Here is a 25,643-nt window from a genome sequence, read left to right as displayed (position 1 = left end):
AGGAGATGTTGAGGAAACGCACGCAGGCTGCTGGCAGCCATTCAAACTCTGCAGCAGAACGAGAAGACCCGCCTCCGCCTCTCTCCGATTGGTTGATCGGTAAAAAAAAAAAAAAAAAAAAAAATAGATAGTTAACACAAAGATTTACCGACTGATTATTATAATCCGCTGTGCATCATGACACAGCTTATTTAGTTGTTTTGTCAAACTTTAGTTTGAATTAAATGTTAGATCTGAATATGAAGCACGGGGTCCACAAAATTTGTGGACCAATAATAAATACATTTATCTTTAACTTGGGTCATATAAAAAACTTTTATTTTATATAAATGTACGATTTAACCTGCTTCTTTCTTACTGAACGTGTATGGCATGGTGAAAACTAATTATTGATGTGAAGGTCACTGAATAGCAAACACTGTTCAATCAATAATATTATTAAAAAATGTATTTTTTATATAAAAGAGAAACGTCGACCTTTTTTCTATTACAAATCTATTTCTATTATTTCTGTTTATTTAAACACACCTCTACACCTTTTTTTGTAATTTATGACATTGGTACGAAAATTATAATTATAATTATATATATTTAATTCCAGTAAAATACATCTCAACAAAAGTCAATAACTTGCTCTGTGGAAGTATGCTACTCCAGCTGAGGGGGTCACAAAACAAAGGTCTGGGAGCCAATTCTCTAAATCAATGAATAGATTTTTATTCATTAATACATATAGTACCAAAAAAGCTAAAGGAACATCTCTGATTGAATAAATGAACAACTGAAGCATGTTTGGGTCAAATAAAGCTTTCAAATTCAAGTAATGAATATTTATATCAATTATTGTTTTGATTATTAGCTATAACATTAGTTAAAATACAGTTTTAATGATATCGCATCAAGTCCGTCATTTGCCCTCATACTAACCTTTAAAACATCATAATGTTCAAGAGCTATGGCTGCAGTTAAGTTATGCAATTTCCTGAAATGATAAATTTTAGAGACACATCAGCCATTACAGGAAAGAACCACCTCACGACCACAGCTAAATTTAGAAAATGATACAGCTGCTTTTACTCTAACTTTCCCCGGAAGACACAAAAATAACCTGACCCACATTGTCCAGTGATTTAGTCAGTTTTTGATAGCATCTCAAAGTTGTTTGTTTACGCTCCGTCAGTCATTCAAACGTTTCTACTGAAGACAGAGACATTCACTAAGGTTTTCTGATGACGCTTTGAAGACTTATCGTCATGCCAATACCTCAGGTGTATAGCATAACAAACCACCTGATGGTGTTTGAGAAAAGAGGCAAAACAACATCTGAGATGCGTCACATAGCAGGGATAGTTCAGCTGTTGTAACTGCATGCTTCAAATAGGAGGCTCCATTGCAACTTTGCACCCTGTCCTGGGACAAAGCAGGAGCATTATTGTTTTGATGTAATTCAACCCTGAACAAAGGCTGGATTTGTCATAAGAGTTGCCATTCAGTGCATCACTTCTGTAAGACAAAACCCACCACATTTACAATGATTTGAAAATCATAAAAGGTGTGAGAGAAGTTTTGATTGCTTTTATTGGCTTGCCTTGAGGCAGATAGTGAAATATGAGTTGTGTAAAAAGGCGGAGAAAGGAGTGTTGGTGCAACAGTGACACCAGAACGGAGAACATTAGTGTTGTCAAAACAAACAAACCTATATAAGTAAAGACAAAAATGAGCCAGCTGAGTGGATACCATCTAAGAATCATCTTTCATTTGTATTTTCATTGGTTGCAAAGATTCTTAGTATCGCTTAAAAACTGAAGAGGTGAAACTAGTATGATTATTCATCAGCTTACATTAAAGTTTTGGTTATGAGCATTTATTTTTCTTCTCTCTAGAGAGTGAGTTGTTGGATCAGCACTTGTCCTTCTTCTTCTTCCAGAGCTTCTTCTTGGACTTGGAGTCGATGATCAGCTGAGACTGACGCTTCAGGGCCTCGCGTGAGATGATGTCCGCCTCTTCCTCTTCACTCTCTTCCTCTGTGCCACAAACAGTGACATAAACATTCAGATGGTCTGCATGTATTGCAAGTGTGCGTGAAAATAGTTGTAAACTCACCGTCATCCAAATGGTCCAGGGATTGATCCTCGGGTAGCTTGACTCGAGTGTTGTACTCTGGAAGTTTCCCCTCAATCCTGACATAAAACTGTTCAGAGCAAAATAAAGTCACACAATGTAATGTTGTCAAAATTAAACCTCAGAATTTGATTCCCACCGTAGTTTCCACATAAACTGTTATACAAACTACTACTATCATTATATTATCTAAAAAGGATGCTTCTAGGGGGATGTTTGCATCTCTATACCTAAGAAGAGCAACCCAGTCTTTCCCAAACTTTATGTTCTCCTTTATGGTAGCTGTGCAGAGGACGGCCAAGCAACAGTACCCGAAAGCAAACAAGGCCGCCCTGATTTTAAATTATCAGCTCAAAGTTACGTCAAAGATTATAGTGTCTACAACTGCACCTAAAAGTAAAACAGTCAATGTCATCTGTGAATGTCGGGCAGACCGTTACATGTTCCCTGTGGTACACTCTGTATCCTATGTTCTCAAACAGAAAAGGTGCTGCCGAGCGTTAGTAATCAGGAGCAAACACTTCATGAGGCCCTAATGGCTGCCTTTCCATTCAGATAAGCTAAGCAAGCACAGCAGCATTCATGCATATGCGCTCAGCCACGCTGTGTTCTCTCATCGTAGGTCTAAACGAGACTTCAAGTTCGAACTGACACAATCCCCTTACAGAACCATCAAACTACAAATTTATATTTATTATATGATGTCCCTAAACATCCCTGTCATCAGTTAGTAGTGCCTGTCATATGACATTCGTCAGGCAGCCTATCAATGGTGACTATACACATGCTTAATGTTGGTCGTGTGCCAACATTCTTTATTAATGGGGATGCCGTGTGCGATGTTCATCTAATAGTCGGCCTACGCCTTTCTCCTACGTCACTAAAACTCTACAAAATACGTCTGTGTATGTTCATGAGGTTTCCATATCCTATCCAGATCCAGAACATGTATTTCAAACCACTCTGCTACTGGTTGAGAGTTTGCAGGGCTTTGTCTCACCTCCTCTTCTTCCATTTCCTTCATAATAGCAGCCAGATCCTTCCCTTGAAGCTCCTTGCTCAGTAGCTGTAATTTTAGCTCACACTGGGTCATCAGCTCCACCACAAACTCATCTGAGTCTGGACGCACTTCCGCAACTGTGTCCGCAGTCTGGCGGAAAGATCAGAAGAATGGTGAACAAATATAAGCCAAACCGTCACTGCTCATTTTGAGATCAAATAAATCCAACTAAAAAAATGTATGGAATTGAAAACTTCTACATCTCAGGAATAAGTGAGTCCTAAAACAGACATTTTGGGGTCATTATGGTTGTTGGTATTTTTACCCCTGTCATGTGTTGTAGTTTGTCTGATAGGTGCTCAACTCCGGCTCGGACAGTGCTGAGGGTTTTAACAAGCCAGTCCCGGCGCTCTTCGGCTGCTTCACACTTCTGCTGCTGAGCCTGCAGTTGGTGCTCACACTCCTCCACCTTCTGCTGGTCACTAATAAAACCACAGAGAAAGAGTAGAGCCATGAGAAGAAGTGTAAACCCTCCTTGACGACAATCCTTCCACAACAGAAAGAGGACTTTATACGTCTCATGAATTGGTTGCGTGTGTGTTCTACCTGGACAGTTTAGCCTCCCCAGAATATTTCATATCCTCGAACTGCTGATGCAGAAGCTCCTTCTGGTCTTTCAGCTGCAGCAGGACCACCTCATTCTCTGCCTTCATCTTCTCCAGGTGTTGATGTGTCTCCTTCTGAGAAATAAAACGCTCCACTATCTCCTACACACGTAATATATGACAAAAAAAGAAAACGTACAAATGTAAATACGTGAACACAGGAGATTTAGTAAATACTTGCTTTCCACATTTATACCTGTATGTCTGTGACACCGGTGGCCTCCTTGATGCTCCTGAAGGCCTCCTCAAATGCAGATATGGCTTTCTCCTCTTCTCCTACCATCCCGGTAGTGCTGCGTTGGGCTTCGCTGCTTAGTTCATCCGGCTGCATAGTTGTCCTCTGGGCCTGTTGACAACAAAGTTTTCAACCACTCCAAATGATCTTCAAAATAATGTCTCAGCTTTTAATTATTTTCACAAAAGAACAGACAGCAGTGAGAATATGCACTTTAGGCCTGAATATAACATACACATCCTACTTTATGCTGTGATTGACTAGCTGTGTGGAGGTATCTGAGTAGACGTTGAACTTCTCTTTCTAGTTCTCTTTTGTGTTTAACTCAGCTATTTGTGATTGTTGAGTTTTTATGTGTACGAACTAGAACAACACTATCAATGTCTCCCTGAGGAATAGTCTGAAAATGTGAGCTGTTATCCCAGTTTTTAAACAATGCTGCACCTCCCTACTTGCTCCCCTCTCTGTGATACCTGACTTTTCACTCCACCTTCCAGTGTGTCTGTTCAGAACAAACATACAATATACATTTCTTTGTAGACATGGTGAGATGGCCCGACCCAAAAACCACCTCTAAGAGACAATAACCAAGGCGATCAAACTAAAAACATAACATAAAACTGTTTTTTATAGCTTTCATGATAATATCATAATGTATCTCACCCTTCTATCAACTTTTTCAGCCTGCGCTTTGCGCTCCTCGACTTTCTTCCTGTAACTTGCTATTATGCGCTCCCTCTCCTTGCGCTCTTTGTAGAGCTGTTCCTCCAGATGCTGTAACTCGGCCTGCAAGGAAAAGAAAAAAACAGAGGAGTGATAGAAAGACAGATAAGGAACAAGGGAGAAAACTTAGTGTTTGTATAATTGCATAAGACTTAGACCAGAAGGATTTTTACTGATGTTGATGGCCGGTGTGGATGTAGCGATGAGGTAAGCCAATTATGCTGCAATTTGCTTTGTTGTATACAAAATTCATACAGAAAACATTCTTGTAGCTCCTTTACTTGTGACTCAGATAAATTATATGAGATGATCATCTTTATGAGGCCTTTGCTACAAGCGTGCATGTTGTAAAGTCATAGCAGCGGAGGTTACAGGTCACCTTGGTAGCTTCTTTGGAGAGCTGGGCTTCATTATTCATGACCTGCAGTTTGTGGAGCTCTTCTCTGTGCTTTAGGATTTCTGCTTCCAGACTATCCAACTGACCCTGGAAAGTCAGACTCTCGTCCTCAAGTGGAAAAAATGAGGGAACAGGAAATATGGGTAAAAGGAGCGCAAAAGGAGGGAAACATGTAAGAAAAGACAAACAATTAGCTGGAATACAATAAAATAAAATGTAACGGTACAGTTCTCAAGGTTGAAAAATAGAATAAGATCACATTCTTATTCTATTTTTGTTGACATTTTATCTGAATTAGCACTGTGAACACACCTGTTGCTCTCTAGTGTATTTCTGAACAAATGGCTGCTTGGGAGTGTTGGTGGTATTATCTGCTGCGCTTTCTGTTCCCATAGCAACCATTTGTGTCTAATAGAGGTGAAGGGAGCCAGGGACAGGAAGTACTCTACCACTGTGGCTGTCTCACTTGATGTTTACAGTACATATCACATACACAAAGTGTCAGAGCACAGGCCTTTAACTCGCAGTGGACTACAGAGAGCATCCGTGGTTTTGGGGTGAAAATTATTAACAGGCTGTGTACAAAACCATGCGCTCTTTATTCTCACACAGGTGTCTGCTAATAGCAAATGTCGCTATGTTATGCCCACACTAAACAAAGATAGACAAACTGCAATATAAAATGGACAAATCTGTACAATGGGTATTTTGTAATTATAGGAGACAGTGCCAACATACACTCCAGCAAGGAGAATTATCTTGAGCCGAAAAAACATAAACATGCCTGGTGGACTAACCTGCATGTGACTTTTGAGCTTCATGTAATTAATCATGATGTTCTCTGCCTCTTTGCACTTAAACTGGGTTTTCTCCAGACTGTTTTCCAGCGACCGCAGGTTCTGCAGACGCACACAAATCATTGTTCACAGAGCAGTTTATCTTCATGTCAACTTTCTGTCAGTGCTTTTCATGACAATAACATCCGTTACTAAGAAACACTGAGTCATATTATGGTCATCTCTCCAGGAGTCAGACAGGTAACTACCATTGCATCTTCCTCTTTTTTCCGAGCGCGAGCATCAGCAGACACTGCTCCCCCGCTGCCCCCTGGTTTCATTCTCTGGTATTCCATCTGCAGTTGCTCAAGGCGGCGTTCATAGGTCAGGGTGGTGTGTTTTATGGCATTGAGACGCTTCGTTTTGGACAGCACCCTTTGGTCTAGCACTGTGAGGGCCTCCTGAGAAGAAGGCAATGAAATGAAAAGCGTAAGTAGTCTTGAATTATTATTAATGACACATCCTGTTATAAATACTTCATGTTAAACTGAGGTGTGTAATACTGGCTTCTCCTTCCTCTCACCTTTCCTGACATTTTGCGGTAGGCGTCCTTCTCCGTGCCTCTTTTATGAAAAGCCACTTTGATGATGTGTTCATCACCCTAAGAGCCAAGAAAGTGAACAAGACTGTAGAGGTATTATAAGATTCATTCTGTGAAATTTAATCAAATTGGCTTAATTTGCCATGTATATACTGTTTGTACACACACAGTATGTACAGTATATGATCTCTGCTTTTAACCCATCCAAGTGGGCAGTGGGCAGCCATCCAAGGCGCCCAGGGACCAGTCTGGGGCGGGTTCAAGGTGCTTGCTCAAGACACCTCAGTCATGTAAAGATAAAGTAACGAAGGTTGTCCTAAATTTAGGACTACACTTACAGAATTAGCCTCTGCCTGCTTTCTGTACAGCCTCTTGTTCTCCTGTCTCAGCTGACGGATGGTCTCCGAGTTCTTCTTGATGGTGGACTGAGAGCTCTCATAGTATGCAGTTCTTTCGCCCTCTAGTGGACACAATAATATTATATGAACTTTGGCGTCTCATTATTCGCAAGAAGAGGAACTTAACATGTAGCTGCTGGTTCTGTTGAATCTAACATGTCAACTAAAATAACCAGGCTTCTAACTTAATCATGCTAATCATTGCAGCTATCAGTCAGCATGAAGTAAAACAAACGCTAGCTGCAAACAGACTTACCCAGTAGCTGAATTTTACGCTGGAGCTCCATTATTTGGTCGTGTAGAGGAGGTTTAATTGTGTCGGCGCTGAAAGGCATTTTTTGTTTTTCTATTTTTCTGGTACACAATTGGCTAGGGAGGAAACTATGCCCACAGTCCGTTTTAGCTTCGGTGACCCGCGGTAGTCTCATGCGTTGCCTAGCAATGTGTACACAATAACGCGAGATTCAAAGTTTCAGTTGAGGGTCTTTTCTTCTACGCTTCCAAAATCAGTAGCACCCACCTCATTTATAATAACCAATAAAAAAAAAAAAAACGTGATAAATGAAAATAGTCTGCAATATAGTATGTTTCTTAGTTACCATTGTATGGTATATAATAATTAAAAACTAATTTGTATGTTGTAAGTATGCCTCTAGTCATAAGTTGACAAAAACCACGAAAAACAAGAATATACAATCACTTGCCAGTTCATTAGGTACACTTCTGAAAACAAATGCATTCTAGTATGACAGTCCGACATTAACTCTTAGCTTCAAAAAGGTTATGGTATTCAGCATTTGTTTAAAATAAATGAAATAGCTGTTGATTCACCTGTTTTCATTGTTTCAAGGCTGTAGTTTGTAGTATTATTGAATTGTATTGTTTTTTTGTTTTTTTTACCCACACATTTCTATTACGCTGAATAATAGAAACACTTCAGTGTTTAACAGCACTACAAACTACATCCTTCAAACAGATCAGATAGTTGAATTGCCATCTTTCAGGCAGCGTTTCAGCATTAACTGCACATTATAACAGTCATAAGTTATGATTTACTGCAGGACTGTTATCATAGAATGGATTTATTTTCACTACAGTACCTAATATTTTGGCAAGTTAGTGTAGTCTGAAATAGGCAACATCTTGTAAGGTCTGATTTACTTATACTGTATATTCCTCCAATTTATAATCATATTACAGATTTTATATTTTTATACAGCTGCCCATATTTTATAATATTTTCCCTAAGATGGACAAAAATATCAGAACAATGAAGTAATCATGTAATTTAAATCAAATAAACCTTAGAAGCATTTTTTTCTTTTATACACTGATATGGCAAGTTTTATTAGTTAACAACAAAACAACAGGCAATGTAAAATGTGCACAATAACCACATATTCAGTGAACTGAACTGTGAAAAAAAATACAAGCAATTAAAAATAAATCCATGTTAAACTACTTGGGTCATCTGTAATCTCTTAAGACTTTGCGTATCATACTAAGCTTTTAATCGCCTGCAGATTAGCAACAATGCTTTGGTGAGTTATTTTCGAACAGTGCAATATGCTTAGTTAAACTGATAAAACACAGCTTTACTGTCAGCCCTAAACTGGACCCTTCAAAGCTTCCATACAAACTGCATAAAAGAATACAATCAAAAAATATAAAAATCTACAATCACACAGGAAGAATGAGTTCTTAATGCAAACTGTAACTTCACCTCTTAATAAAATCACCCCTGGAACAGAGAGGCAATAGTAAAACAATTTAAAAAAAAGGATCATATATACATAAGTTTATCCCATTTGACATCAAGACACTGTCTGACTATACACATTCTTTAAGGGGAATGGCACCATAATGCCTCCTTCTGTTCTTTTATTTTCAAAAAACACAGCACACGCACACACACACACATACACACTGTGACTTAGTCCATGGACTTGTCCTTCTCATTGGACTTCTTTAGGACGCTGAGCAGTTTCTGTGACATGAAATATGGCCTCTCTGTTGATCCGTCATTGCGCTCCAGGTCCTCCACTGTGACATGAACATAGAATTTATCAACAACATTTTTACAGTAGCACGCCAACACACAACTGTTTTTAAACTCGGCTGTCTCTACATAGAGTGCAAAGTAGCCTAGACATAAAGACTCTTCAAAGGGTCAGAAGAGAGGTATTTAAAGGGATACAATAAGGGGGGAAATGCATATTTATGTTACAAATAATGTTTTATGTGTTTTGTTGGACTTTTCTATTTTTTTCTTATCAGGTATCTCTTGATTTAGAATGTTCACAAATCATTTCTTCACAAAATCATTAGCATGTGATAGCAGGACACTTAATTTTGAGGAGTCACAATTTAAAAATGTGACAAAAATGGGAGTCACTGCTCTAAATTTAATAAGCAGAGCATAAAATATTCTGATTTAAGTCTCTAAAATAGCAAACAGTATTAAAACTTTGTATTACAGTACACTAATAGTGCAACTTGATGTCTTCAAGACTTCAGACTTCCAAACCAATAAAACCTTGTAGTGCCTAAGGACAATCTTGAATTACTTAAACGGTGACACAGCAAAAGAGATTATTATATAATAATTTCCACAGGCTGAGGAACACTCTTCATGACAAATAAATGCCCTGAGTGTCTTCTAAGGACAAAATTAAATTATTATCTTGCTTTGACATGAAAACTCACCTGCTCGCAAAACACCAAGCAACCTTGAAAGTCACAAGTTTATCCATAACAGAACTACAATGTTTAAATACAATCACTTTTAATCAAGATTTACATCCAATAAATATGGAATGTCATCAGTCATTTCCGTGGAAAATCAAGTCACATCTTTCACAAAGTGACAAACAAGATAAAAGGTACAAAAGCATCCAGAGACTTAAGTTGTTAGTTGCAAGCATTCAGAAGGCCATGTCAAAACCATGCAGCACTTAGAAAAGAGAGACAGATCAAGGGGAGGGACAGAGCGAGACAGGTGGAGTCGGTAAACGTGAGGAAGGAGTCCGCAGTCTGAGAGGTCATGACTGCTGCATCATGCCTGTCCAAAATACCAAGGCAAGAAGGTGGCAATACAAGAGAAGGGATCCCATCATGGCGAGGATCTCTACTAGACTGAAGCCAAAAAAATACATAATGGACGTTACACTACCGTATATACGTTAGTTCCATAGGAAAAATTACCCTACATACAGTCTATCAAATATGTCTGAAACATTTTGGCGTCAGCTGGTATTATTGTAAACAGTGAAAGAGATTCACCATCGATTGAGATGTGTTTGCTCTGACTGTAAACATGGTATTTAAGTGGTTCTGTAGTGCATTTGTTAACAGTATTAAGACAACAAATATCAGTGACAGTAATCAGGCACATGTTCAGCACTCACAATGTTCTACAGATCTTCACAATATAAAAACCAACACTGTTCTAAAACCAACACAAGAGAGCGTTTTTTTTTTTTGTCAAGCTACAGAGATGCACTGGGCTTTTGACCTGCTTTGACCTTCTCCAGGTATACGTCACTCCAATCACATAGCAAAGCAATCTGAAAGTTTAGCTTGTTGTTTGCCGTACATTTAACAGGTCCATATCACAAGGTTGTAAGGACACATCTTTCATTCTTTAAGCTTTATGATGTTTACCAGGCTTCATTTGTTTTCAACATTTACTCCTGTGGAGCAGACAGAGGATTATCTTCCTCAGGCTTCTCTTTTTCCTCTTTCTTTTCACCAATTTCCTGTTTCTCAGCCTCCACAGCTGCAGCTGGCACCTCCTCTGTCTTTTCCTCTGGTTTCAACTCCTGCTTTTCTGACTCTTCTTTCACTTCTGGTTCTTCTTTCTTTTCAGACTCTTCCGCTTGACTGATTTTTTGTTCTTCAGTCTTCTCCTCTTGCGCCTCTTCAGCATCCATCTTGGACTGCAAGGGCTGCTCCTCCTCATTGTCTTGCTTGAGCACTGTTTGCTGTTTCAGTTGGATCTCTCCATCCTGCTGCAGAGGCGTTTCCTCCTCCAGTTTCACATCATCCACTGCTTTTGCAGCGTCAGCCTGCTCCACACCATCGTGGTCTTCCTCCACCTTCTGTGTTTTGGAGAGGATCTCATGCAGCTCAGGGGACATGTAGTAAGGCCTTTCAGAAGAGCCGTCATTTCTTTCCAAGTCCTCACCTTTTAATTGTGTGGGCATGTAATGGTTTGGGATGGGTTAACGGAAAATTAGGGGGGAAAATGTGAACGTAAAAGAAAGGGAATGTGTGAAAATAAAAGTGAAGTGAAATTAAAGGGAGACAAAGAGAAGAAGAGTCAGAAACTTGGCAGGAAGAAGAAGAAACCACCAGCTCAGCTTCAGAAAGTTGCTTGTAAACAGGAAGAAGAAAGGAGATCTCGCCGTCTACAGAATGAAAAGATACTCACAGAAGCAGAGGAACAGAGTGTCCACGCACATGGCGTACACGCTGAAGAATCCATGGGCGATGAGGTAAGATCCCACTACCACTGTCTAAATGGACAAGGGCACACGTGTCATCAAATGCTCACGTCAAAGCTCAAAAGGATCAAATCACGAGAACATAACTGCTCTTACCAGTATTGGCACCCAATAGTAGTTGAGGGATGGCGCCGCCTCTTCTACAGCTTTGATTCTCCCAGAGAAAAAGAAGAAGGAGAAAACCCCTATGCAAAGAAAAAGTTAGAAAGTCAGACAAAATCTCCACACAGTGTTTGGATCTGTAAATAAAAAACAACTCCCTTACCCACAATGCCAACAATAAGGAGCTTCCCAAGAAACAGCAGGAAGTCAGTCACTTTGTCTAAAACAGCCACCCTGTGTTGACATGGACAGAGAATATATCCAATTAAACTACACAATTTCAAATATATTTCATGAGAAGGGGTAAAAATATTTTATTCCAACTATATAGGTAACTGTGTATATATGATATGGTGTACAGATGTGGTTATAATGAAATCCTACCTGACAATGTTCCTCATGAGAAGGAAGAAGGCATCTCGAGCTGAGGTACAGAAGCTCTTTCCATAGATGGCAATCTGAAGAGAAAAAAAAGACAGTTGAACCACATTAAAGGTTGACAAGGCAGAATGTCTCTCCGTGTGCTGTATCTAATTACAAGGACTCACCATGATGTAGGCATTTCTGTTCAGGAACTTGATACATTTCTCCAGACACCAGAAGCAGCACTTCAGGCATTTCAGCAGAAATTTAGCAAACCCGTTCTGAGCGCCTGAAGGACAGGAGCGAGAGGGCAGGAATTATGCTCTGATCCTATGTTCTTACAACCATAGACTGATCTTAAGTGGCTGTTACACATTAAACCAGGATTCAGCATGCATAAATATACATAGTCAGTCTGACCTTTTAACTTGTGATCCAGATACTCCAAAATGACCCTGATGACTTGGACCAAAGACAGGATCAGAGAGCCAAAAGCAAGGGAGCCTGTGTGGTATCTGTACGTGATGAGGAAATAAAGAGCAACTTTGAGCATCACACACTGTTTTCTGTGTCACACGGGTAGAATAAGCCATCTCCTGATTTCAGAAAATGCCTCATTTAAAGAGAATAACCTTCTTTCTTCAAAACCCTGAAAGATTTCTATGTATCCTGCCAAGTGTAAGCCCCCCAAGCTGCATTAAACTCCTCTGACCTTTGTTGGAATTTTCAGCACCAAAAACACCACTGTTTGATTTGAAACAAGCTGTAATTATATACAAAAATAATCAGTACAAAAAATCCAATTTCGAACCTGAGGGCCCGTCCGAGAGAGGAGAAGATGGGGTAGGCGGGGATATCATCGGGCTTCTTGAAGGCCCAGTAATACGAGGCAAAGGCCCCAGACAGAGTGACCTGGCCCAGGGCCGTCACAAAGTTGGCACACCAAAAGAAGAGGAAGACGTTGTAGAACTGGAACAGGATAAGGTATCTGTGGTAGACTGTCTCACCGCCGTAGAAGGCAAACAAACACTCTGCATCCGGACACTGAGCTGAAACATTGGATGTGTTGAATGTCTGGAGAGAGAGAGCGGGGGAGAGAGAGAGGAAACATAAAATGACTCAAGAGACTTTTTTAACTGTATCTTTAGCCAGTTAAAGCACTAGTGACAAGTAGACATGTACCTCAGGGTTGCAGGTGTCTCGTGAATACGGGCATTCAGTGTTGTTGAACACTTTGTACACCTGCTCATTAGAGGTGGATAAGAAGCTGGGCAGAACTGTAAAGGCGGCAACGAGGGGAATACGTGACAGAATTATGTCTTCATTGTGCTTATTCACAGCAGAAAAATGAAAGGATACACAGCAGTAATTGCCCAGTAAGCAATCACCACAGCCAGAAGGGTGAATGTCAGCAGTGGGTAGAACAGCGATGACATAACGTGGCCAACAGCCCTGAAAAAGAAGACAACATTTTAAACATTTAGTTAACAAGCTTGGATAACATATTCTCCAGGAGGAGGAGGAGGAGGTGGACAGTTACAGCGAAGAGTTAAAATCTGTTTTATTTATATAGAGTAGCATCATTAAGTTGTCTCAGCGGTCTCAAGATGCTTTACAGAACCCAGCACCCTAAGAATCACTAAGGTGACAGTAGTAAGTATAAACTTCCTTTTAATGGGAAGAACCTGGCTCATATGGGGCCGGATGAGTAGCAAGACAGAAACTAAAGGGAGAGAGGACAAAAGAGAACGTAGGACACAACAAGAAGAGAGCAGCAGAAGAAAGTTGTTGACTTCACACATGTATCTGGATAAAGCAAAAATGTACCATATATACATGACACAAACAAGAGTACATGATGCAAGGTGATACATTATACAGGGGAGATTGAACAGGGATAAAAATGACAGAACAGAGCATTCAAAGTGAGTGAAATGTTTCCCTGTTATGAATACAAATGCAATCAAATTAAAGCAGACCTATTTGTTTTTTCATCTTCTGGTGATAATTAAACTAGTTGTTAATACATCAATTGAAAACTATTACTTCATGATGTTATTATGCTAAACTCACTAGGAATTAGTTGCTTACTGTATGTACAGATCCAGCAGACACAGAGCATCATTGGTGAATGCTGAATGTATGTAAGTCAAACAGACACACTCATTTGTTTGATCTCCAGTGACTCCTGAAAGTAACACATGACTCTTAAGGCAATGCATGCTCTGCTGTCTTCACCAGCTCATGGCTTACTTAGTCTATCTGCTGTTTGGCACTGGACTGGTGGAGGTAGGTAGTAGGTATTTCAAACTGAAGGCTTGGAGCAACTGCTGACTCTGGCTGGAAACAATGTTGGGGAGGGTTTTCCAAGACTATGTGCTAAAAGAACGCTTAATAGATTTGAAAAAAACTGCAGAAGTTGGGTGAAGATTGTTTGTGAGTTTGTTACTACTTGTTAAACGTTTGGCTTTTCCCTTCAACTGAAAGAAGCACAGATAATCCCTATAATTCAGACTCACTTGCTGGCCTCTTTGATGAGGGCGATGGCAATCAGGATTCTCTTCCTCAGGAAGATGAGGAGCAGAATGATGATCACCTCCACAATAGCCAGGATAATCACTGCAAAACAGTGGATTCAGCAGATTAACAGGATATATCAATACTTCATACACAGGCATACTGCAGAAACTTAAAGCGTGCTCACTGAAGGCTAGCCAGGTCTGTCTGATCTGCAAGTACACAGAGAAGTCTGTCTGCAGGCCCAGGTCCCGGATGGTGACGTCAGAACCAGGTTCTCCCTTTAGACTGGCAAACTCCATGTAACAGTGGAAAATACCTAAAAATAGTCAGTTTTTTTTAGTTTCTTTCCATGTCAAAAGCAGAACAACCTTAAAACTTTGTTTTGCTCAGAGGATTAACTACTCACCATATCCAATGACCAGAATAACCAAAACAATCATGATCCAAACCATGATACCAGCCAAGAAGCGGAGCAGGACAATAAAAATCAGGCTCACGACCATGGCTATCACCAGACCGCTGAATGGGGCGAACACATGAATCATATTACAGAGCTACAAAGCAAACAAAGAGTCCTTTTGTCTGTGATCAGCAAAATCAGGCATAAATTCATGTTTGCTGAAGTCAGTCTTAAACACAGATTTAAAACATCAGGCATCATCTGGACAACTACAATAGGTCTGATGAATATACCTCTTTAATGAGCAACAAAGCAGTTAAATATGTGAATATGGAAATGTGTTTTCTAGTGATGTATTCAACTTTCAACCAGTTCCTGTAGTAGTAAAGTACAGAGAGACGTACAGCAATATCCAGTGCCAAGACTGAGTGTAGTCCTCAAAGATTCTCATGGCGACTTGACGAGCTTCTACAACCACATTTGACTTCCTGTAACAAAAGGAAACGACATTAAAAATCAATGTCAGTGTTTAAAATGTACATTATAGATATCTACCGAGTATATTACAGACCTCCAAAACTCACACAATGTAGTAAAAGATTGCCAGACAAGTCATAAATAGGCCTCCAAGTGATTGTTAATTGAATTAATTGAATAAAACGTTATTTTGTTTTGTTTTTCACGACTGACAGAGAATGGCACACATACTGTAAATCATCGATATCCTGCATATTGCTCTCGTATCCCTGTGGGACCTTTTGTAACAGTAGCTGAATAATTAATCTACTGGCTAACAAAGTTATCTGGTAGCTATAATTGTTGCTATCTGAAATTATAAATTAGCAGCACGGCATGTTTACATAAATGAAAAAAGGTCAGTGTCGCTGAACAGATCTATCCAATAAAAACTTCCTGGAACTTTGATATGGGAAAGGAAACAGCTCTACATTATCCATGCTGGGATGCAGTCTGCTGCAAGACTACAAAACAACAGGAAACATTACTCATCATCTAGATAAGTAACGTTTAGGACGCAGTGCTAATGCTTGCATTAGGAGTTTACTGATAGAGACGAAACACTGACATGAAGAACCTCATGGGAACATACAAACAGAGCATAACTACACCAGACGGAGGCTGTAACAGACATCTGCATGCAGAGAAATCTGCATCAAAATACAGATATACAGCATCTACACAGCAGTTTCTATGGATCTTACATAAACACAGTATCATTTTAGTGAGAAATTTAAATTATTTAACAATCTTAATTTAATTGTTACTTAGCAAATCAAGCAATTGGAAACCATTCAACTGGTTTCTAGACAGAATATTTGGGTTTAAACATTTTCACGAATTTTTTTTTTAACCCAACGTTAAACCAGTAAATAACATGTTTGTCAACATATTATGTGCGGATGTACAAAAAGTATATTTAGTCATACAGTGGAAAGGACTCACTTTGATGCCTCCAGCACGTCACTGGCATTGACATTTTGGTCGTCTTCATCTATAAAAGAGGTCACGTTGCCCACCACCACCACCCCATCCTTCATCGTTCCCAGGGCAGGAAGGCATCGACGTGTGACTGTGGAGGAAGGAGTTTTATCATTTACTTATTTTTAGTATTCTTATTTTTTTTTTTACAGAAATTAGGTGAGCATACAGAGGCTTCTCACTTACATGCTTTACTGGGCATCAGATAACCAGGACACAAGCGATCCTTCAGGATCTCAACAGCACTCTGAATAACACAACATAAGTTTTGTGACATTTCATTTCATTTCGTTTCATTTCACTGTGTCATTTTAAGCATGTATAGAATATATATATATATAAAATGTATATATTTTAACATGTACCATTTTGGTGAGGTTCACTCCTTCCTTGCAGTAGTTTTTGTAGTATTCACGGTCGTTTTCGTTTCGAATGGCATTACTCAATCTGAGATACCTGTCAGGACAGCTTTCCACACATAGCTGGACACAAATAACAACATGCAGTCATGAGAATTAACATGGTGGTTTGACTGGGCAGCAGCAAACACAGAACATAGTTGTTTTTTTCTGACCTGTGGAGTAGGACACTGGAAATCCAGCAGCACTAGAGGACTGGCACATTTCAGGATGTTGAAGTAGAACAGAAGAGGTTTCTTCCTGTTGTGTGACAATGAAACAAAACTATTATTAGGCCCATGTGAAGGGATCATTATCTAGAATGTATGTGACATAATCTCAATGTAAAAGGTTTCCAAGAACGCATATGTTGCAAACATACTGTCAAGTGACTTACTCCAAGGGTGTTCCAACCTGTCCACAGAACTGTCCTCTGCTGTCTGTGGGATAAATCACTTTTCTGGGGTCACCCTGAGACCAAGCTGCATGGAACAGAATTTAGAAAACAATTCAAATCAAACTGAACCCCTAAAAACACACAATATTTTCATACTCAACCAAAAGCATTAGATAGAAGTTTAGTCTAGGAAAGCAGAAGGACAAAGTGTTGCACCTTGTTTGAATAGTGTTAACCTTGAGAACATGTGAACAGAGATATACAGACCAGTGTGACTTTCACTCCATTCAAAATAGAACATATAGGCACGGCTCTTCTCCAGTTAACCAAACGTTAACCAGTTGTCTGATGCTGTTTCTCTTTTTTTAATGTAGTCCAGATCATCACAGATATGTATCACGTTGTTTTTAAAATATGAAATACATTTTTTCCAGTAAAAGTACAGTGTATGTTTTGTATTTATAATCTCCAAAACAGTAGGACTGGTGAGAACCTACCGACATCTGCCACCCACTGTTGCAGTCTGAGACTCCAACAGACTCTCATGCCATTACTCTCAGTTTTAATCTTACCAGACTAAGCATCTGGTGTTAAATGTTTTGTTGTTAGTGTTTTGTCGTCAGAGGTCTGGTTTGGCGAGTCTAAATTGTTTTGGCAGAATGGCTCATTAGTGTGCAGTCAAACAATCTCACACACCACCATGCAAAAGGGAAATGTCCAAATATATTTGGTGAAGCAGTCACATACTGAATTTTAGTGTTCAGTTGATGTTGAAACAGCATCAGAAAGGTGGTAATTGTTTCTGTTAAACAGCCTAGCCCACTGACTAAAATGGGGTAGTCAAAATAATAGGAACATGTGTGGGTACAACACAATACAATTCACTGATGCTCCAGACCCAGAATGAGACAATGGACACCATAACCTTCATGAAGACATGATTTAGTAAAGGACTCTTATATTAGAATGCATTCATTTTGACTAGTGTACCTACTGAACTGACAAGTGACTAGTGCATATAATAGTGATAGACGTTCAGTCTTACCAAGAATACCAACTGCAAAGTACCCCAATATGGCCAAGATGAAGAGAATGCAGCAGAGGATATCTGTGCAGCCCCTGGAGGAGAGAAGAGAAGAGAAAAGAAGAGAAGAGAAGAGAAGAGAAGAGAAGAGAAGAGAAGAGAAGAGAAGAGAAGAGAAGAGAGGAATTTTGCCATAATTAGCACATGAATTCTTGGCTTAGTTGAGATATTGTGTTCACAAAAATGGGCCGGATGGCTATGCATATAACAAACACTAAGAGTCTCACCTGTTGTGGATCGGTCCTTTGAAGTTTGGGTCAAACTCCCTGGACTGCCCTGTGGATAAAAAGAGACTAGGTTAATAATGTCCCCAAATACCAGTTAACTTTCGGACATTGGCCCTGAGTTTGATTGACTGATTGATTGACTGATTGATTGACTGATTCATCTTCTGTAACTGCTTGTCCTTTGTAGGGTCGCGGGGTTGCTGGAGCCTATCCCAGAGGCAGGGTACACCCTGGACAGGTTGCCAGTCTATCGCGAGGCTAACACAGAAAGACAGACAACCATTCACACTCACATGCACACCTACGTCTACCTTGTCTTTGGACAGTGGGAGGAAGCCGGAGTACCCAGAGAGAACCCACTCAGACACAGGGAGAACATGCAAACTCCACACAGAAAGGCCCCTGGACCCAGAACCTTCTTGCTAACCACCACGCCACTGTGCCACCCCTGAGTTTGATTAGACTAAATAAAATATATTCTGATTGTTAATATTCAAATTAAGGTTGACAATTACTATCAAACTGTATTAAAAGTAAAAGTTCCTTTTTATTTCTAAAAATAAACATTACTCCCACAGTTGATACACCCTGAGGATTCACTAACATTGTTCAATGGCAGCTGTGTGGTTTCCTATAGATAAAAATACATGCACATTTCACCACAAGATTACTTTGATGGTAACTTTGTTGCATATGGTTTCCCCTTCGTCTAGCCCTCTTTATTTCCTGTCTGCCTTTCATATGCCACAAGAAAATCAAAACAAAAACAAAAGGAAGATGACAAAATGTGTTGTCTAGTAGCTTTTCCATCAGTGCATTTGGATTATTTATCAGGTATATCAATTTTATGTTTAATCACATTGACAAATATAATTAATGCTGCAGCTGGATTTCTACCGTAACTTAAATCAAAACTGAGACTGAGCTACAAAACAGTTTCAGTACAAGGTTAACATATCAATACACAATTTTTAGATTTAGTGAAGAGAAACTATAGTGTTTGCAACCCTTTATAGAAGTCTGCAAACAGTACATGTCCATGTATGTAAACAGAAACTAGTGTGGGTAATGAAGAGTAGAGTGTGGTTCATGTATTGACAAAGACTTGCAGAACAAAAGGATTCTTCCTCTGACTGTCGTGCCTAACAACCCACAAAATGGCTCCCTGGTGACGATGGGAGCTCCCTGTGGACATCACCCGCCGTCATGGAAACACCTCATACACGGCAGAGGAGAAATCATCACTCAAGAACACTCTTCCTACACTGAGATGAAGCAAGAAGTGTGAACATTTTCGTACTCACTCTGCTTTGTAAACAAAGAATCTCTTTAACCTACATCCTCTCAAAATGTAACCAGGTGCCAGACTCTGAAACGTTGCACATCCTGTACCATTTCTGTAAGTGTCCGCCACACCAGTCACGACAATTTATAACAGAGCAGTACCAAACCGCTGCTTTAAATGTAGTGTTACAGACACAAATTGAGTGTTGAAGGCAAACCTTAATATCAGTGAAGCTACACCGTGATTACACATGCAGACATAACAGAAAGGCGTCACTCTGCTATGTGACAACAGCATTTAGCAGCCGTTCATCAACCATCATAACTTTTGAACCATGAGCCAGTTGTCAGCTATCTAGCAAGCGTGAATACTGTCAAAAATTCTTCCAAACTGTAACAGTACCTGCTCGTTCATATTTTGTCATTCCGTTGCTGCTTCGTCCTCAGTTTGTGTTACGGAAGGCACTACTGATTCCTCTGCGTGTGCTGTGTTCAGCTGCTGTTTCTTTATGTCTGCTTCCTGTATGAGGAGTATTTCCTCCGACCTCTAACTCTTCACTTCCTTCTTTTAGCGTATTCGAGCTCTGTCTTCACCTCCTAGTCCCTTGTTCTCTTTCTGGTCCGTCTTGGCTCAAAACGCAGTTGCAGTAAAAGCACTACTGACCAGGGAATTGAGAGAGGATCTCAAAATAAACTCGACTTGATGAAAAATGCGCAAGTTTTGCAAGTTTTGCAAGTCTTGCAGGGAGTGGTGTGTTTTGAAATCAAAAATAGTCTTTAAGCTCTGAAAATACACAACACTACTACTACACAGTTTACTCTTTACAATTAGATGAGCAGCCATTTCAGTGTTTCCTCAACTTCATGTTCTAACTTTAAGCTGGATTTTAACAGAGTCCCCCAGCAAGTGCTTTCATACTGAACAATAGACAAAGATTTCTTCCAATGGTTTCATGCTTTGTTAAGACAATGATTTGTTTATGATGCAGTGTGCGTGTCTGACACATACGCTGAACTGAATATCTGAGATTATATCATCCTACATGGTCACTTGACGCACATGTCCACCTCCGCTGCTGCCTTGTGACAGACTGACAGCGCACAATACTAACTATTGACTTCATCTGTCACATAATAGTATAAACCTGTCCATACAAATAATCCAAGTTCTTCCCAAAAATCTTAGCTGTTTTACCTGTGCTATAAGTGTCTGAAAGATACTGGACGTTTGAGAACAAGGCGTAGATATATTGTGTGAAAGTTCGTGTTGAGACTAAATTAACACCATATCTCTCCATTGAATGTGAAGACAGGAGGCGGGTAGTTAAGTTAGCTTAGCATGTAAAGTGGAATAAAAAACAACCCGGCTATGGTAAAACATGTTAAATAATGGGCTATAGTGGTGATAATGCACACGCTAACTGGCTAGCAGTATGTTCATACAGACATCGGAGTGGTACACACACTCACCTGCCAGTTCATTAGGTACACTAGTGAAAACAAATTCATTGTAATATAATGGTCCTGCACAAAATCATATCTCCATGAAGAAAGAGCTGTTGATTTGACTGTATTTCATTTTAGAAGCTGTGGTCAGTACTATTAAATTGCATTGTGTTGTACTGACACATGTTTCTATTATTTTGACCACTGCATTTTAGTCAGTGGACTAGAACAAATAACAGGAACACTTTAGCGTTAAATACAATCCAATTTAACAGCACCACAAACCACATCCTCCAAAAGTTGAGTGATCACCTTTCTGACACTGTTTTAACATAAACTGAACATCAGAGCAGTCATGAAGGAGGATTTAGTGCACGACTGTTCTATTAAAATGCACAATAGTTTTTCAATAGTGTACCAATAAACTGGCAAGTGAGTGTATTTGTCATGTCTTTGCAGCAAATGTAAGCAAGCATTCTAGCAAACAAACATAATACAAGGATTTGGATACATTTTTTAACATAAAATATACATTTAATTAATATTTTGCTCCACTGTGTACAACATACAAGACACTACTTCAACATTACCCAAACATGTAATTCTGTAATAAGCAATTTTTTAGTACTTAATAGACAACAAAGGCCAAAACTATCAAAGTCAAAGAAGAAATGCATGAAGTAATGGCATTACAGAGTAATGAGATGTTTTTACATCTTTACATGCTTTTACTTTAAAAAGTTTAAAGGGATTCCTTATACTGTTTAGTCTTACAGTTCCTCCCTGCCATTACTCTCTGTGTATATATTTCCTACTTCTCTTTACAGAAGAGGATAGATTCTCCGTCAGCCTTTTTATTTGTGTTTCATTCAACTGTGAATGTGACAGACACGGCTCCATTAGAGCTGGAGGAACAGGCAGCTCTTTGCCTGTTTTGTGCTATAAAACAATCTCTGATTGTGCTGAAAAGCATTCCAGCAGATTTGTTCTTGCTGTTTTTGCCGCGTACAGTCTGACAAACATCTTGTAAATGGCCTTATTTGCTGGAATTAAATAGCAGTTTATTGATGTATATCCGATACAGTATATTCTGCAACTTTAAAAAGAGATTTCTTTAAAGATGCAAATGTTGTAGATATTTCTCAGATGACTCATTAAATATGTTCCAGGGGCCAGATGGTGAATCCCACAGGGCCTTCCAGACAGGTCCACGGGAAATACAACCTTTAAATGTATTTACTAGAACCTTGAAATCAAACTGAATAACTATTTGCAAATGTGGGTGGTCTTATTATTGTAAGTTGTGGTGGGCAATAATACTAATGTTGTGTGATTGCTTTGTTGAGGGTAATAACCTGTTGGTTTAAGGATAAAGATTACACTTTGATTATGGTTAGGGTTGGACACTTAGCTGAGATGGTTAGAGTTAGGGAAAGGGGCTAGGAATACAACATGTCAATGGAACATCCTCACAAAGATAGAAAAACAAGTTTGTGTGTGTGTGTGTGTGTGTGTGTGTGTGTGTGTGTGTGTGTGTTAAAAGCCATGATGATGTCATGAATGATGTGATTCACTAATGGGCCCAGAGGGGTTATCAGATGGACCTTCCTCTGCCTACTTTAATGGGTTAGCAGCTACTGTGGTTGTACACGTTTGTGCGTAGATGCAGAGACTGTATGTGCAAGAAGACATTATGAAGACATTTTGACTCCTGTGCTATTTTATCCATCTACTTAGATCATGTAAATAAGGATGATACACTGATCAACCATGATTATAGTACTGCTGTCACTGCTGTCAAATAATTCCTCTTTTAGTAATGAGGTCAGTGGCCTTCATACACTTCAAATAAAATGAGGAAACTCACTGAAGTATTTTTTTTAAAACGCTACATAAAACTACTACTGCTACTCACAGCCACTGCTCGGATCAAACAATAAGCAACAGTTTGTCTCATCTGTTGACAGTTTTCACCGAAAGTGATCATTTTGAAACGTCTATCTGTGGTGTCTCTGGAAGTGTAAATGCTGTGTGTGCAGCAATACATCTGGCTGCCAGCTTTATATTGACTGGAAGCCTCTTGACTGTGTCGGCTGAGTGGGTAAAGCAGACAAGGCTGAACACAGTTCGGGCAGTGCAGGCTGCAGCCTGCCTGGGTGCGGGCACACCGACCTAGTCAGAGGGTGAATGTAGCAGCCAGAGACTGCTTTAAGATCAAACTGCTGTTAAAAGCTGTCTTGCTGGAATGAGTATTGTATGTTTGTATCGTATACCCTTATCTCCAGTTTTATGGGGCTGTGGTTACTGACCTTTCAGCCTTAATGGGGGAGGGGAGTCGAGAAAAAAGAGCTGTTAATATGGCAACAGGAAAGCCACAAGAAAATACTGCACAGCCGGGGCTCCATGGATTGGCTGGGGAGGATGCATACTTGACATTTCATTTTGCCTTGTGAAAGAAGAAGAACAGCTCAACAGTAAGACAGCATTAGGTTTGTTTTCCAAATGAAATGCCAGCATGAGATTTGCTCTTGAGTCGTCTATGACCATCCTCTTGTGTAACAACGCTGACATGGGGTGCTAAACCAAAGAATAACACCGGTTACGAAAACTTCATGACTCAACAGTCCATATGAACAACAACCATGCCCAGACACAAGACTGTGGGCTGCTAACTACGGTGCTGCTGAATAAGATACATGTGTGAGATGATAGTCAGCAGTGAGTCATGGTTTAGAGGAAGCTTCCATAATATGCGAACGCAACGAGAATCAGCTTGAGAAAAGCGACTAGCATCTGTGAAGTCCATGTGTTTGTGAGAAGCTATGTTCATGTGTGGATGAAACCGCCATGTGTCAATCGACAAAACACCAAATGGGTTTCGAGCCCAAGGGAATAAAATAAACGTACACATACACTGTATATTCAGTATACACAAATATAGCCTGGTGTCCATGCATGAGTGCTCTTTGTGGTTTGTGTTCGTGCAGCACAGAATAACCCGAATAACAAATGTAATAGAAGACTAATACAATCCTATTTTATGGCAACCTAGTTTTCTTTTTTCCATTTTATCAGGCTCAACCATATAGCCTACCAACGATCAATAACTTGGATCTATATTTATGTGGTGATATACAATAAAACGATGCATTTACAGCATGTTGCTTCATTTTCTGTAGATTTCAAAAAAATAAAAATGAATAAACAATAATTATTTTGTGTTTTAAAAGATGAGAACTAAAAAAAATAAAAAATAACCCGGCTGCGGAGGATGAGGATGACTCCAGATCTGCGTAAGACCCATGAGGTCCACACCCATCCATCCATTGCAGTCATTGTTTCCATTTCTTCGGCCGTTCAGAGACAAATCAAAGACCGAGGAGAGAGCTGGACCATAACGCAGTTCTTACCGTATTTGGGGTCTGGCTTTTTCTCGTCTCCATTCTCCATTCTCGCGCACCGCTGCTGATCAGACCTTAGACAGGACAGTTACCATGGAAATGTCGAGACAAGAAGACATCAATAACAGTCAACGACTGATATAGCAATGGAGCAGAGAGGCTATCCCAAATCAAACGGGAGCACGGCGCATTCCAGCCTAACGGAAAGGAGAAGCAGCCAATGAGAGGGCGAGGTCTGATGACTGACGGCTGCCACAGCCAATCAAAGCGAGCCTTTAGGGGAATAACTCCACCCCTCATCCTTACTGCAATGGAATGTGTGTCAAGACGACTAAATGCTTTTCTAACGGACAACATGTTAGGGAAAAGAAACATTTATTTTAAATGAAACATTATTTACGACAACCCAAATAAAAGAATATACAGCCCAACAAAAAGCAAAGTGGAGGAACATACAATTTACGACACTAAAATTTAGAGTTAGTACTTGAGGTGGCAAAAGTATTCACTTTCTGTACTTAAATAAAAGTACGGATACTTGTGTAAAATAATACTCTGGTAAAAGTAAAAGTAGGCCTACTGATTCAACTCCTTTACTCAAGTAAAGTAAGAAAGTACAGGCTCTGAAATAAGAATAAGAATAAGAAAACCTTTATTTGTCCCACAATGGGGAAATTGCAGTTTGCAACAGCATGCAGAAATGACAGAGATAGAACAGATAATAGACATATTGTACAGACTGGTGTTATTACACCATAAGGTGTAATAATATTGCACATAGTAGGAGTGCTCGCCATGGAGCCTAACAGCAGCAGGAAGGAAAGACCTTCTGTATCTTTCCTTCACACATCGAGGGTGAAGCAGTCTGTATGAAGTCATGGTCCAAAAAATGTTTCAGGAGGAGTTCCTATTTAAACGTCAGACTTCCTACCAGTCCCCTAGAACTGAAGAAGGTACTCGGATGAGTGGTGAAACGTCTTCTCAAAAAAACTCTACAAGTCCAGTTGCCTTTTTTTTTAACCTTTTTTGGCTAATGATATCAGCTGAAACCACACCATATCTGAATTTGTTTATTTTATTTTTTTCAAAAAGCTAATGATAGC

The 25,643-nt window shown here is 39.6% G+C and overlaps 3 protein-coding genes across 3 annotated transcripts; all 3 read right to left on the bottom strand.

The window, feature by feature from the left end:
• Window positions 1-1,118: 1,118 nt before the first annotated feature.
• On the bottom strand, window positions 1,119-7,401 carry odad3 (outer dynein arm docking complex subunit 3). The gene is made up of 13 exons (XM_084556191.1): window positions 7,173-7,401; window positions 6,857-6,978; window positions 6,501-6,578; window positions 6,187-6,378; window positions 5,939-6,040; window positions 5,124-5,249; window positions 4,685-4,807; window positions 3,983-4,132; window positions 3,728-3,888; window positions 3,447-3,603; window positions 3,122-3,271; window positions 2,104-2,191; window positions 1,119-2,024 (listed from the first exon to the last, which is right to left on the bottom strand). The coding sequence occupies exons 1-13, from the start codon at window positions 7,342-7,344 to the stop codon at window positions 1,900-1,902; spliced, it is 1,746 nt and encodes a 581-aa protein (XP_084412317.1). The 5' UTR covers window positions 7,345-7,401; the 3' UTR covers window positions 1,119-1,899.
• An 807-nt stretch (window positions 7,402-8,208) lies between these two features.
• slc44a2 (solute carrier family 44 member 2 (CTL2 blood group)) lies at window positions 8,209-25,295 on the bottom strand. The gene is made up of 22 exons (XM_084561036.1): window positions 24,550-25,295; window positions 18,410-18,458; window positions 18,144-18,217; window positions 17,099-17,183; window positions 16,878-16,962; window positions 16,669-16,785; window positions 16,490-16,550; window positions 16,268-16,394; window positions 15,211-15,294; window positions 14,813-14,925; window positions 14,591-14,722; window positions 14,406-14,505; window positions 13,246-13,338; window positions 13,069-13,153; window positions 12,698-12,960; window positions 12,307-12,401; window positions 12,072-12,175; window positions 11,908-11,981; window positions 11,687-11,757; window positions 11,518-11,606; window positions 11,349-11,433; window positions 8,209-8,959 (listed from the first exon to the last, which is right to left on the bottom strand). Exons 1-22 carry the CDS (start codon window positions 24,587-24,589, stop codon window positions 8,850-8,852), a joined length of 2,136 nt encoding a protein of 711 aa, XP_084417162.1. The 5' UTR covers window positions 24,590-25,295; the 3' UTR covers window positions 8,209-8,849.
• On the bottom strand, window positions 8,849-11,323 carry LOC311499908 (uncharacterized protein). The gene has a single exon (XM_084561047.1). It carries the CDS (start codon window positions 11,119-11,121, stop codon window positions 10,603-10,605), a length of 519 nt encoding a protein of 172 aa, XP_084417173.1. The 5' UTR covers window positions 11,122-11,323; the 3' UTR covers window positions 8,849-10,602.
• Window positions 25,296-25,643: the final 348 nt, after the last annotated feature.

Source organism: Chelon labrosus (assembly GCF_963514085.1).
Source record: "Chelon labrosus genome assembly, chromosome: 2".
In the NCBI taxonomy this organism is placed as follows: Eukaryota; Metazoa; Chordata; class Actinopteri; order Mugiliformes; family Mugilidae; genus Chelon; species Chelon labrosus.
This window is presented reverse-complemented; position numbering and strand designations above follow the sequence as displayed.

What these genes read in the sequence shown, in the direction of transcription:
- odad3 (XM_084556191.1), bottom strand. Translation starts at nt 7,344, where the DNA reads ATGAGACTACCGCGGGTCACCGAAGCTAAAACGGACTGTGGGCATAGT. An exon ending in AGCAGGCAGAGGCTAATTCT is followed by an intron (nt 6,579 to 6,856) that starts GTAAGTGTAGTC and finishes CTTGGCTCTTAG; the next exon opens with GGTGATGAACACATCATCAA. An exon ending in CTGAAAAAGTTGATAGAAGG is followed by an intron (nt 4,133 to 4,684) that starts GTGAGATACATT and finishes TGTTGTCAACAG; the next exon opens with GCCCAGAGGACAACTATGCA.
- slc44a2 (XM_084561036.1), bottom strand. Translation starts at nt 24,589, where the DNA reads ATGGAGAATGGAGACGAGAAAAAGCCAGACCCCAAATACG. An exon ending in TCTCTCGGACGGGCCCTCAG is followed by an intron (nt 12,402 to 12,697) that starts GTTCGAAATTGG and finishes CATCACGTACAG; the next exon opens with ATACCACACAGGCTCCCTTG. An exon ending in ACAGAAATGCCTACATCATG is followed by an intron (nt 11,982 to 12,071) that starts GTGAGTCCTTGT and finishes TTTTCTCTTCAG; the next exon opens with ATTGCCATCTATGGAAAGAG.
- LOC311499908 (XM_084561047.1), bottom strand. Translation starts at nt 11,121, where the DNA reads ATGCCCACACAATTAAAAGGTGAGGACTTGGAAAGAAATGACGGCTCT.